The sequence below is a fragment of the Rana temporaria genome, chromosome 1 (genome assembly GCF_905171775.1).
Source record: "Rana temporaria chromosome 1, aRanTem1.1, whole genome shotgun sequence".
In the NCBI taxonomy this organism is placed as follows: Eukaryota; Metazoa; Chordata; class Amphibia; order Anura; family Ranidae; genus Rana; species Rana temporaria.
In genome coordinates, this window is record NC_053489.1 from 36,708,209 (window position 1) to 36,722,951 (window position 14,743).

A 14,743-nucleotide genomic window follows, 5' to 3' on the forward strand; every position below is an offset into this window, starting at 1 on the left:
ATGGCAATGGGGAGGCTGTAGATGGGCATTAATCAAGCTGTATTGATGGGCAATTGTGAGGCTACAGATGGGCATTGATCAGGCTCCATTGATGGGCACTGACCCTTATTTTGCTTCAAAGTTCTAGTTCTTTATTTAAAATGTCATTTTTTTCCCTGAAACTTCCCTCTTAAAGTTAAGGTGCGTGTTATACACCTGTGCGTGTTATATGCCGATAAATACGGTATATATTATGTATGTGTGTGTGTGTGTGGTGGGGGAAAATATATAGATATGCTTTAGAGTATACACCTTAAAGGGGTTGTAAAGGTAAATGTTTTTTTACCTTAATGCATCCTATGCATTAAGGTGAAAAAATATCCGACGGTATATATAATATTTTTTATTAAAAACAAAAATGTATGCTACATCACACTGGTATTCCTATTGATATCCCATCTAACAGTACCCATAGTAATAGATTGCTGTCTGCTTTTTATGACTCTCTCTATCATGTCACAGCTCTCTAGACCAGAGCACTGTCATATGGCTTCTCCTTATCTGGAAGCACCAGCATTGCCCTAGGCTACAATTGAGGAACGAGTAGGGGGGAGCACTGGCAGGAGGGCGACCATCAGTGGGACTGAAGTTGCCCTTTCAATTCGTCCTGCATAGACCAGGCGACAGTTTTATTTCAAAAAAGTTTTTTTTAAGGAGCTTCACTGAACTCTAATGATCATCTTGTTTGTGCCGTAAAAAAATGAGCCTGGGTTGCATATTGGGTGTCAGCCTGCGGTTGTGACAGCATTGAGCAGCTTTTATACATTTTGTTACAGCTTTTTTTATTTGTATGTTTTTAGATCACTAATCTGAAATCTTCATTTTCTTTCAGTGCTGATTCAAAGTTGTTGGAGGAAGCGACCATCAACATCTGCAAAGCATTAAGTAAGTATTTTGGTATGATAGGCCAGTTCCATTCAAAACTGATAATTTAATATTGGGTGGGTGTAAGGGGCTTAAAGCCCAACTCCGGGAAAGCTGAAAAATGTGTTCTTGCTATGGTGCTCCTCCATGGCGCTGCTATGGTGATCCTCCTCTGCGCTGCTACCCTGGTCCCCACAGCATCTTTCCCCCCCCGTAATCCAGCGGTCTAAAGTCCTGACGTCATCAAAACTGATGCAAGGTCCGTGTGGTCAGCCGCCCCGCATCCCCGTGCAATGCACTCAATTGCAGCATGGTAATGCGCCATTTAGAGTCGGATCAGGCAGTGAGGAGGCAACATCTAGCCTCACTTGTCAAATGCCTCTGAAAAGCTATCCAGGTTCGCTTTTCAGACAAGAGACAGTCATTGCCACACGTCTGAACAAGCCCCCTATCCTTGCAATGTGGGTGCAGCTCCACAGCAAGGGAGAATTTCCAGTTTGGTTTTAAAAATCTGCATCCAACTGCAAATGTTTTTTGAAGATTTTTATTTTTGCCTCCCCACCAATCCAGTGACAACGGGAGTGGGGGCTGGGGGGAGCGGGACTCAGGAGCGAACCCCCATGGAAAGCGGCTCTCCGTGGGGGCACGTGATAAAGGGGAGGCGCGCCGGCAGGGCACACCAGAAGAGGAGGATCGTGGCTGCTCTGTGCAAAACCCTTGCACAGAGCAGGTAAGTATAACATGTTTTTTATTTTTTATAAAAAAATATTTGAACCTTCACAACCTCTTTTAAGCCTGTGGTCAAGATGCCATTCCTGAGCTGCGGGTAGGGAGGGTGTCACTTTAGGCAATGTGCTTTAAAACGTGCGTTGCCTCAACACATGGTAACTCACCCAATCTATGAACATCTCGGTGCACCACAATGTATATTCCATGTGTTGTATATAATATGTGTTTAATAAAAGTGCAGCGCTAAAGAATGTGTAAAGATAAAAAATATATATATATCGCAAATACATATCATATCAAGTATAAAGTGCAATATAAAGCTAAACACAAATAAGTGAAAAGTCCATAAAGCTACTGAAAAGAGTCCAAAAGAAAGAAATAGAACTTCCGGTGTAATCACAGTGATTCACGGATGATAATACTACTTCTGATCAGTCACCAAAACTGTGACAATCTACCACCAAAGGTGATAATGTGCTTACCAGAGCATGTGGACTTGGATACCGGAGTCGACAACACTTATGTGAAACCGCGTTATGAGGTTCAGGAGGCAGCTCTAAGGATCTTGAATTATAGCTGCACGACAGGACCAGTGTTGGATCATGCATTGTGTTGGACCAGAGAAACAAAAAAAAAAAACCTCCACATTGTGTAAAAATGTTTTTGTAGATTTTATTTTAAAAGGTAGAACACTCACATCATATCCAAGAGAAAAACACCTATATCTGAACTCCACAAAAATTGGTCTATGGAATGCAATGACCATATTGGCGTGAAAACCCAACACATTGCCTCCTCAAAAACATCATCTGGCGTATATGAGCATTCCGGTCATTGCACACTATTTATTTTTATATATATATATATATATATATATATATATATATATATATACCGTATTTATCGGGGTATTGCACGCTCCGGCATATAGCGCGCACCCCTAATGTGGACCAGAAAATTCTGTAAAAAAACATTTTAGTACTTACAGTTTTGGTGTCTTGCGCGGCGTCCATCGTCGGGTCCGGCGTCCGTCTGCGGCTTCGGTGGTGTCCTCCCGGCTTCTCCCGTTCTCTCTCCCCGTCGAATCGCCGCTTCCTGCGCTCAGTTTGAACGCCTGCGCCAACATATACCGAGTGCAGTACACTTGGCTACATTCGGCCAGGCTCGGCTTCGCTCGTGCTCACGCTCTGTGACGTTTATGCGTGAGCACGAGCGAAGTCGAGCCTGGCTGAATGTAGCCGAGTGTACTGCACTCGGTATATGTCGGCGCAGGCATTCAAACTGAGCGCGGGTATCAGCGTATATCGCGCACCCACGATTTTTCCCCTTATTTTAAGGGGAAACAAGTGCGCGGTATACGCCGATAAGTACGGTATATATATATATATATATATATATATATATATATATATATATATATATATATATATATATATATATTATTGTATTTGATTTCTTGGCCATTTTACGGAGAATATGAATGATAAAACAAAAACTTTTCTTTCACTCATGATTGGTGTTTAGCTGAAGCCATTTATTATCAATCAACTGTGTTTACTCTCTTTGAATCATAATTCCTAACAGAAACTACCCAAATGACCTTCATCAAAAGTTTACATTTTGTACTGTTAACATTCACACAAGTTGACACAAAGGGGGTTATTTACTAAAGGCAAATCCTCTTTGCACTACAAGTGCAAAGTGCACTTTAAATTGCGCTGAAAGTGTACTTGGAAGTACAGTCGCTGTAGATCCGAGGGGCATATGCAAAGAAAAAAAAAAACAGCATTTTAGCTTGCACATGATTGGATAATCAAATCAGCAGAGCTTCCCCTCATTTCAGATCTACCCCTCAGATTTACAGCGACTGCACTTTCTAATAGGAACAAAAATTGTTTCTGGACAGCCGCACTCTGATTAAGTTGTAGCCTTTATTAAAAAAAAGGACAGCCCTACAAGTCACAGCAACATAAAATAAAACCGGACTGCTGCCAGCTATGACTAAGCACTAGTTTCAGTGCGAGACGCGTCAGCAGTCGGGTTTTATTTTATGTTGCTGTGACTTGTAGTAATTTCCTTTTTTTTTTTTTTTTTTTTTAATAAAGGCTACAACTTGTTCAGAGTGCGGCTGTCCAGAGACAATTTTTTCATGCTTTGCTAAGTGCATTGCCTGCACCTGAGTTGGAGGATATTCATCTGGGTTCCCACCTGGAGCGGCTACTCCCTTTTCCCTTGCACTTTCAGTGCATTTTCAAGTGCACTTTGTACTTGCAGTTTGCACTTGTAGTGCAAATAGTATTTGCCTTTCCGGGCAGTGCACTTGCGGGACGTTTGGAAGAGTCCTGCAAGCAGCATCTTTGGGGCGGATTGGGAGCGCTGTATTCAGCACTCCCAAAACGCCCCTGCCCATTGCAATGAATGGGCAGCGCTTTGGAAGCTCCACAACACAGGAGTTTTTAACCCCTTCTTTGGGGCTAAAAGCCCCCATCTATTGGCCGAAAAGTGGCACAAAAGCGACGCTTTAACAGCGGTAAAGTGTCGCTAATACGAGTGGTGCTTTACCGCGAATGTGGCCACGGTCCCAGTGTGAAAGAAGTCCAAGATAAAAAAATTTTATAAATTATATACAAAAAAATCTATACCGCTGTAATATTCAGCAAGCAACATGGACTTAGGCCTCATTGATAAATGAGTTGATGTCCCACTCCACATGATCATATGACAAAGGCTTGGAACGCACGCCGTGACGCCATATTTTAGTCCAGGAAGTAACGATTGGAAATGCATGGTACTGCAGAAATTGATTATCTGGAGATATATAGTGCAATGATCGGAAATGCTCAGACGTCTTTATAGACGAAACGCGGCTGGTTTTCGAGCCACTTCGTTCCATAGACCAATTTTTGTTGGAGTTCAGATATAGGTGTTTTTTTATCTTGGATATGATGTTATACCTTTTTTTTTTTTTAAATAAAATCTCCAAATACATTTTTACACAATGTGGAGGCTCTTTTTTGTTTCTGTGGTCCAACGCAATGCATAATCCAACACTGAACAGTGGTCCTGTAGTGCGCCTATGATTCAAGATCCTTAGAGCTGCCTCCTGAACCTCATACTCCGGTTTCACATAAGCGTTGTTGACGCTCCGCAGCAGAAATGTGAACAGGCCGAGTGATGCAACATTCAGCATGTGATTTTTAGATGTAGGAAAATAATATTCAAGCCCTAGGTGGAACTGACCAGTCCTTTTTAGTTTGTGTGGGTCACCGTGTACAATTTAGTTTGTATGGGTCATTGTGTAAATTAGGATTGAGTGTTTTGGAGCAGTTTGTCATGTTTGATGTGGGTAAAATAAGAGTTATTACCCATTTTTGTTCCAGACCGTTCTTGAGTTATGCTTTGTGGTCGGCAGGAAATGTTCAAATTGGGGTTGTTTTTTTTTTTTTTTTTTTTCTTCTTCTTCTTCTATTTTTAGGAAAGAATAATAGAACTTCTATTAGTTTTTTTTAGGTCTATGGCTCTTTTTTTGCGCCATAGCCGGCCATACACTGTGAGTTGTTTTTTGTTTTTTTCAGACAGCAGGCAGAGAACCCCCCCCTGCTGGAACCCGAGTGCAGGATCTACCACTCTCGGTATACACTGATCAATTGCTGCAGCCGCTGATCAAGAAAAGTTTTTAGTCCCTTTTGACAGGAGTTGATAAACTGATCTACTACTGTCCAGCAGGGACAGCCAGACGTTGATCAAAATTCAGCCAGTCCCTGCTGAACCAGCCAAATTTGTATCAGTGTATGACCAGCTATAGTCCCATGCATAGGGAGTTAACATTTAAAGTTCCCTCCCCCCTTCTCCTTTTCCTGTTTCTCATCCGCCTTTCCTTCACCTTTTTTCCCCCCAATTATTCTGTTCTCCATTTTATTTAATATATACCGTATTTATCGCGGTATAACGCGCTCCCGCGTATATACCGCGCACCCCCAAAGTGACCCCCAATCCTGTGGAAAAAAAGTTATTTTTGTACTTAGTTTTGGTGTCTTGCGCGGCGTCCATCGGCAGCCTCGTCGGGTCCGGCGTCCTTCTGCGGCTTCGGTTGTCCTCTTCGGCGGGTCCGGCATCCTTCTGCGGCGGGTCCGGTATCCCCTTCGGCGGGTCTGGTGTCCTCTTTGGCGGGTCCGGCGTCCTCCCCGCTCGTTTCCCGCGCCGAGTTTTGAATACTGCGCCAGCATATACTGAGCGCAGAACACTCGGGCAGGCTCGGCAACTGTCGCGCTCACGTCCTGTACGTCCAGGACGTGACCGCGGAAGAAGCCGAGACTGGCCGACTATACCCGAGTGTACTGCGCTCGGTATATGTCGGCGCAGTATTCAAAACTCGGCGCGGGTATCGGCGTATATCGCGCACCCACGATTTTGCCCTGCTTTTCAGGGCAAAAAAGTGCGCGATATACGCCGATAAATACGGTATATTTTTTTAATCTATACCTATATCAGAGCGTCTCCTGGTGCTCACGTGACTCCTCGGCTCTCTCCTCTGCTTGGCTGACAGCATCCCTGATGTCAGAGAAAGACAAGGAGTGACTTAAGCACCGGGAGTCGCTCTGATATAGGTACAGCTTGGCGTGTGTGTGTGTGTGTGTGTGTGTGTGTGTGTGTGTATATATATATATATATATATATATATATATATATATATATATATATATATATATATTGTTTTCATATAACACAGGGGCACATATTATGTTACAGAGGGGATGGGTGGCTTTTATAGTAGTTATGAGAGCAGCAGGGGAGGGGGTGGGGGGGGGGGAGCTGGGCTGCGGCTGACGGAGGCAAGTAAACTGACAACAGTGTCAGGGCTCAGCAGCCATTATAAACTGTGGTCAGTTTACAGGGGGGGTTTATAGCCAGGCAGGTTTTTTAGGTCATAGAAGGGGCCAAATTACACATAACGCTTCCGATTATCGCAAACTGCTGCTCCCGTCGGGAACAGCTTTCCCCCGCCCCCCTGATAGGAGAAGACAATTGCTAGGCAGCAGGTATTTCCTTGTCAACACTGTCTGTGTTGATGGGGGAATTGTGCAAATCTGCACCGTCTATGGGACTGCCTTAAAGCTCACATCTGAATGTAAAGAAAAAAAAATATTTGCAGGTGAAAAAAATAAAAACGGCGTGGTCCCCCCAGGTCCATACCAGGCTCTTCGGGTCGAGGAAGGATTCGGAGGGGACACCGCCACTGCCCCCCCACTGCCAAAATGTAAAAAAAAAAAAAAAGCTGATGGGGTCCCTCCCCCCCAAATTCATACCAGGCCCTTATCCGAGCATGCAGGTTGGGAAAGCGAGCGTCACCCCCCAAACTATACCAGGTCGCATGCCCTCAACATGGGGGGGGGGTGGGGTGGGTGTTTAGTGAAAACCTTGCCCCCATGTTGATGAGAACAAGGGCCTCTTTCAGACAACCCTGAACTGTGGTTGTCGAGGTCTGCAAGCCCGGGGGGTGGGGCGTATCGGGTTCTGGAAGCTGCCTTCATTTACATATCTATGCTGGCGGATGCAGCTTTTTACAGATGAATGCCGCTGCGATTTACATATGATTGACGGTTATTGTCAAAAATGAATATCTCATTAAAAAATAAAGTATCAAAGTCGGCTTTAGCTGCAATAGTTACCTTCAATCCAGAGATTTTCCCCACAGAACTTTTTTGTTGCCACTAGATGTCTTCAGTCTGATGATCCACATCATTCAACCCATTTCTGAGCCCTGGTTCACTGGTTGTCCTGTACCATCCCCCTGCCAATGACTCAACAGTGAAAGGGGAAGCAGCACAGTGATGAGCTCATCTGTCACACTGCTCTCTCCATCTATCAGCATGCATATTGTAAGCACATGAACTGACTGGCTGCTTGTACTGAATCTTCCTCTCACACCAGCTCAGCTGTGTAGGGGCTGCTACCAGGTAGTCACACTGCTTGTATAAAAAAATATTTGGACAAGGGGGGTGATTGGTATGACTTTAAATGAAGCACACTGCTAAAATTAAAAATGCACTTATGTTTATTGATTCCTGATACATAGTTGTATAATAGTAATAACTATAATAAAAAAAGCATTGGGTAACAATTTAATAGTTCATATGTATACACATATAATCCAACATAGATAGGTATTGTAAATAAACACATATAACCATATATTGCCATAAATACAGCAAACAATTGAATCTCAGACATAGTTTTGCAATGTTGTAGCATGTAACAGTAGTTGAGTAGCTCTACGCGTTTCATGGGTTTTCCCAATCATCAGGAGCTGTTGAAAGCAAAATTATCTATAATAAAACATAATAATGAGAGTAAGTGCAAAATTACTTCATGGATGGGACAGGGGGGAATACCGTATTTTCCGGCGTATAAGATGACTTTCTGGATGCAAAAACATGCATCCAAAGTCGGGGGTCGTCTTATATGCCGGGTACGGTCTCCGTGCTCGCTTTTTTTTCCAGCGGTGACAGTCTCCGTGCTGCGAGCCCGAGCGTGAATGGTTTAAAAGACGCTCCTTCTCCTCAGAGTGTTCTGTGATAGGAGGAACACAAATCTTCCCAGCAGATTTGCAAGTGATGGCACAGTGCAAGTGATGGCACAGGGGGGGCATGTAATGTAATGGCACAGTGAGGAATGTAATGTAATGGCACAGTGGGGCATGTAATGTAATGGCACAGTGAGATTTGAAAAAGCCTGTTTCTGTCAGCGGTTCTGGCTACCCCTCAGCTTCCAGAAAGACTAGTAAGAAGGGGGTAGTCTTATACGGCGAGTATATCCCAAAACCAAAATTTTTCCTGGAAAAATTCCATCTATGAATTTTATAAAATATCTTTTGCGGGTAAAAGACAATGCTGGCGGCTGCAATACTAGGACAGGTGAGTACCCGATTTGCAAAGGTAACAGCGGGAGAATCATCTGAAAAAAAAAAAAAACGTTTTCCCGCGGAACCCCCGCTTTAAATACACATAGAACAGGGGGAAATAAAGTTGGGACTTTGTATGAGGCAATGAGGGGTAGATTCATGTGCCTCCATCCCTAATATACGGTATTGGTCCAAATATATTAGGGATGGAGGCACATGAATCTACCCCTCATTGCCTCATACAAAGTCCCATCTTTTTTTCCCCCTGTTCTATGTATAAAAAAATAAATGTAAGTATATAATAATGATCATAGAGGTGCATGTATTTGTCTTTTATATCTGCTGAGAGTTCAGCTTTAAATCAAAATTGTACTAGCTCTTTTGATTCATTTGTTTTAATTAGTTGAAGATGTTCCTAGACAATGTACATGGATACTCCCATCAGGGCACTGCATCCTGCACACAGATAAAAGCCAGTTTATTAGTACAGTTAGTAACTGAATCGTTATAGAACATTACCTAAATGACAGGCCATTAAAGTACAGAGTAAACTTTGAGGCAAAAATAATTAGTTCTTAATTGGAACATGTTATCATGGTTTTTTTCTTTCTCTCTGTTTTCCAGTTGAAAACAACCCAAGAACAGGAAACCTTGGCTCTCTAATTAGGGTGCTATTATCCCGGACTAAAGAACTGAAGATCTCTGCAGAATGTCAGAAGTAAGAGCATGTGCGGTCAAATAAGATGGGTCCTGAAATAATGTATTTGTGGGGTGACTCATACTTGTAATACAACTTCCATCCATTGTGTGGCAGTACAGGTTCAGGATAGCATGCCATAACAGTCAATATTGCCTTCTTGGCATAGATGATCCAACGCCACCACTTCATCATAAATTATAAAAACAAGATTTTATCGCTTGCTTAACCACTTCCTTACTGGGCACATATACCCCTTCCTGACCAGGTGAAATTTCAGATTGTGGCACTGCATCACTTTAACTGACAATTGCGCGGTCGTGCGACGTGGCTCCCAAACAAAATTGACGTCCTTTTTTCCCCACAAATAGAGCTTTCTTTTGGTGGTATTTGATCGCCTCTGCGGTTTTTATTTTTTGCGCTATAAACAAAAATAGAGCGACAATTTTGAAAAAAAAAAAAATATTTTTTACTTGTTGCTGTAATAAATAGCCCAATTTTTTTCAAAATTTTTTTTTTTCTCAGTCTAGGCGATACGTATTCTTCTACATATTTTTGGTAAAAAAAATAAAATAAAAAAGCAAGCAAGAAGCGTCTGGTTTGCGCAAAAGTTATTGCGCTTACAAAATAGGGGACAGAATTATTATTATTTTGTATTTTTTTTTACTACTAATGGCGGCGATCAGCATTTTTTTTCATGACTGCGACATTATGGCGGACACATCGGACACTTTTGACACATTTTTGGCGCCATTCACATTTATACAGCGATCAGTGCTATAAATATGCACTAATTACTGTATAAATGTGACTGGCATTGAAGGGGTTAACACTAGGGGGTGAGGAAGGGGTTAAATGTGTACCCTAAATTGTGTTCGAACTGTGTGGGGGGAGGGGGGTGACTGGGGGAGGTGACCGATGCTGTGTCCCTATGTACAAGGGACACAGATCGATCTCCTCTCTCCCCTGACAGGACATGGATCTCTGTGTTTACACACAGAGCTCCACGTCTTGTCCCTGTAGCCGCCGATCCCGAGTCCCTGGCGGACATCACGGCCGCCAGGCACTCGCATTGGCATCTCAGCGATGCGGCGAGCACGCGTGTGCCGCCGCCGGATGCGCGCGCAGGCCGTAAAAACACGGCCAGTTAGAGATTCAGAACCACCCCGCAGCCGTGTAAAGTCGTACGGCCGTCGGGTAGTGGTTAAAAATCTAGGAAAATAAATAAAATGCATTTATTTATCAAAATTAACCAAATCAGTTCTAAAATGAAGACTCCATCTGTTCTCAGATGATATTGTATTTGTGGATCTGTGTCTGTAGTGCGTTCCTCCTGCTGAACTTTCTGGCAGTACTGTGTCCTGTAGTGATGTAGAGGTTGGCAGGAGGAACCACGGTATGCAGCGGGTTAGCAGGGAATCGATGCTGCCAGACATGCGGGTTACTGAAGAGACTTTGGGGGCAATTTAATGGAGCAGCGTGGGCATCAGGAGAAGTAAATATTCACTTTTTTTTTATATACAGACAGCTTTTATTTACGATTTTATATCGAAGTGACGGTTTAATTGTGTGTCCTAGAGATGTAGCAGGATTGTGTGGTGACCATACATCATTATAAATTGGATATGTTCTTTCCTTGCAGTCAGCTCTTCCTCTGGCAGACCCACAATGCCCTCTTCATAATTAGCTGTCTGCTGAAGGTCTTCATCAGCCACGTCTCCGAGAGGGAGCTAATCAATCACTTCTCCTATCACCAGACCGAGCCTGGAACATACGGTGAGTTGGATTTGACGGGGTTTAAACGAAACACACAGATGACTAGCAGGAGCTAGTCATGTCAGCACACAGGATTGGCCCGGCCACTGTAAATTGTACAGCGCTTAATTTTCTGGTTAGCCCAGGTTCACACCCGTGCGACTTGGCAGTTCTTAGTCACATGACAAGTCGCAACTTCATTTGCTGCAATGGAACTGTTCAAATCGGCGCAACCTCAAGTTGCAGCAACTTTGAAAAAGGTTACTGCACTGTTTCTGTGCAACTTCATTGCAACTTGCATTGGCATCTGTTAAATGAAGTTGCACAGAATTGGTCAGTGGGCAGCAATGACATTTCACTGTATAGTCTACTTCAAAGCCGCACTGCTGTGAACCAGACTGATACAGCAGATGATCAGATATTCTATAACGGTGGTCATCAACCCTGTCCTCAGGGCCCACTAACAGGCCAGGTTTGCAAGATAACTGAAATACATCACAGGTGATATCATTTGCTGCTCAGTGATTGCAGTATTCTAGTCTGCATCTCCCAAAAAGTATTACAGTAAAACCTTGGTTTGCGAGTATAATTTGTTCCAGAAACATGCTTGTAATCCAAAGCACTTGTATATCAAAGCATTTTTTTTACAGGGTATAAAAGAGAAGAGCGGCACCTCTAAAATGTATCAAAACATTTTGCTTGTCTTGCAAAACGCTCTCAAACCAAGGTTTTACTGTACATAAAACCTGGCCTGTTAGTTGGCTCTGAGGACAGGGTGGATGACCACTGTTCTATAAGACTGCAGTTTGAAATATAAATCCCCCCCGACCACTTCTTAATTGTGTCTCTCTCCGTACAGTGAAATTCGGTGGCATCTTTAATGCTTGTGGCTCATGCAAATGGGCGTACAATTTGCTGCGTACAAATTGGTTATTTTATATAAATATTAATGCAACAGAATTGTACGCTGTGGACCAACGCACACTGATCTGTTCTGCCGCATTTGGATGCATAAACCAAGACTAGTCAAATATATTGATGGTAGTTTTCACTGTACACGTGTAAATGTTTGTGCTAAACTTAACATGTGTACAGTAAGCGTACATGGCCCCTCTAGGCTGCCAGCGCTGCTCATGGTTGACATGTAAATAATAAATATTGTGTAGCCAGCGGCACGCCGATTACAAACTCTTGATTTTTACGATGAGTCCTTCGTGTGGTGGCGGTACATGCAGAGAATGACCTTGGGCTATAGTCATTCAGAATTGGTCATTCATGCGTATGCACCATCGTAACATGAATGATTCATTCAGTGGGAGATGTAAACATTTAAAGCGGTTGTATACCCGCGATTCATTTTAATTTATTTTTTTCACCTGAAAGGCAAAAGCCATAATGAGCTAGTATGGACCGCATATTAGCTCATTATGAAATACTTACCTCGGAACGAGGTGAAGAGAACTTACCTGGTCCACGCCGAGCGAGATGTCATCTTGACTCGGCGTGTCTTCCGGGTATCGCCTCTCCAGTGCTGTGATTGGCTGGAGCGGCGATGTCGTCACTCCCGCGCATGCGCCTGGGAGACTTCAAACCGGCAAGGTCCGGCGGCTGCCGGTCCTTTAGCCGAGGATCCCCGCTGCGCATGCGCCGCTGCAATCAGCGGCGCATTGCGGGGGGAATATCTCCTAAACCGTACAGGTTTAGGAGATCTTCTTTATACCTACAGGTGAGCCTTATTATAGTCTTACCTGTAGGTAAAAGTTACAAAGACCCTATACAACCGCTTTAACATTATGTTGGCAGCAGCAGCTGCACATAGTTGATGTTCACATGTTGGCCCCGAGCAGTTATAGCGCCCAGGAGGGTCTGTGTACACTGTATGCATGAAAATTATAGCACAAGCATATAGCGAATGAGCAGCTTTTACATGACCGCAGGATCCTATGTAAAAAGTTGTCCATTCGCTAGACATGTCAGAAAGATCCTGTGTAAAAACAATACACTTGATTACACTAGCTCTTAGGCAGCCTATAGATGACTCAATTTTCTTTCCTCCCACCGCAGGTGGAAGGAAAGAAAATCGCTTGATTCCACCATCAACACAGGCAGTGTTGGGGGAATGCACCATTTTGTTCTGCCAGTGGGGGGGCGCCATTAATGGAATGTAAAAAAATCACCCCACACCCCACAAATAGAGCTTTCTTTTGGTGGTTTTTGATCCCGCAGTCCCACTAAAAATCAAAGATCGCCGCCATTACCAGTTAAAACAAAACAATTAAAAAAAAAAAAAAGTCCATAAATCTATCCTCTATTTTGAAGATGCGATAACTTTTGCACAAACCAATTAATATACACTTATTGCGATTTTTTTTTTTTTTTATAGAAATATATGTAGACAAATACATATTGGCCTGCCCTAAACTGATGAATAAATTAGTTTTTTGTTTATATATATTTTTGGATATGTATTATAGCAGAAAGTAAAAAAGAGGTTGTTTTTTCAAAATTGTCAATCATTCTTTAATAGCGCACAAAGTAATCAAAGAAAGACTGACAATTTTGAAAAAAAAAAAAAAAATGTTTTAATTTCTGCTATAATACATATCTAAAAAAAAATATATATCCATCAGCTTCGGCCAATATGTATTTGTCTACATATTTTTGTTTAAAAAATCCCAAAAAAACGCAATAAGTGTATATTGATTGGTTTGCACAAAAGTTATCGCCTCTTCAAAATGGGGGGATAGATTTGTGGACTTTTATTATTATTATTTTTTTTTTATTGTTTTTACTGGTAATGGGTGGCGATCTGCAATTTTTAGAGGGACGGCGGACTAATCTGACCCCAAGTGACACTTTTTGGGGACCAGTGACATTATTACAGTGATGAGTGCTAAAAAACATGCACTAATCAATGTATACATTTTCTGTATTTTTGCTGCTGTTGGCTTGAATTGCCACAGCTCTGTAGTAGTTCATTGAGTGTTCGTGTCGGCGAGTATAGGCGTGCCCATTCGAGATACGGGCAAACAGATACACTGACAGTGTGCCAGAGACCTGCATGGCATCAGCTCTTACAGGCTCTTACTTTTTATCTGCAAAAAGATGTGCATTTTTTTTTTTGTAAAAAGGTGAATTTTTCCTTTAATAGAACTATGGCCTATCATTAAAAAAAAAATTGCTGCTTTGTTCAAAATTGGTGCATCTGCACTTGGCTTTCTCTTAAAGCGATGCTCCAGTCCCCACACCAAAAAAATTAAAAGTCAGCAGCTACACATATACTGTAGCTGCTGAGTTTCAATATTGGGACACTTACCTGTCCTGGAATCCAGTGATGTCGGCTTCCACTTTTGGATGGAACTCCGCTTTAACCCCCCTGCAAAGTCTGATGAAGGCTACTTTCACACCTTTTCAGGCGCTATAGAGCTAAAAATGGTGCCTGCAAAGCACCCTGAAAGAGCCCCTGCTCTCACCCCAGTGTAAAAGCCTGAGTGCTTTCCCGCTGGAGTAGTGCTCTGGCAGGGAGCTCCAAAAAGTCCTGCCAGCCGCATCTTTTAGGCGCTGTAGGAGCGGTGTATACACGGTTTTAACCCTTTTCGGCCGTTAGCAGGGGTTAAAAGCGCCCTGCTAGCAGCCGAATAGCGGCGCAAAAACGACGGTAAATCACTGCTAAAAATGGCGCCGCTTTAGCGCCGACAGTGTGAAAGTAGCCAAATACCTGTAGATCCTGCCTGTGAAGCCTACCTACTGCAGCTTCC

General features: G+C 42.9%; 1 protein-coding gene across 2 annotated transcripts in view; it reads left to right on the forward strand.

Annotated features, from left to right (window-relative positions):
• DYM (dymeclin) overlaps window positions 1-14,743 on the forward strand; it is a 546,263-nt gene that overhangs the window by 61,440 nt on the left and 470,080 nt on the right. For both annotated transcript variants that reach the window (XM_040336503.1, XM_040336511.1), the window contains exons 3-5: window positions 872-924; window positions 9,158-9,251; window positions 10,873-11,006. In XM_040336503.1, the coding sequence (XP_040192437.1) occupies window positions 872-924; window positions 9,158-9,251; window positions 10,873-11,006 (281 nt within the window). The remainder of the gene's footprint in view (window positions 1-871; window positions 925-9,157; window positions 9,252-10,872; window positions 11,007-14,743) is intronic.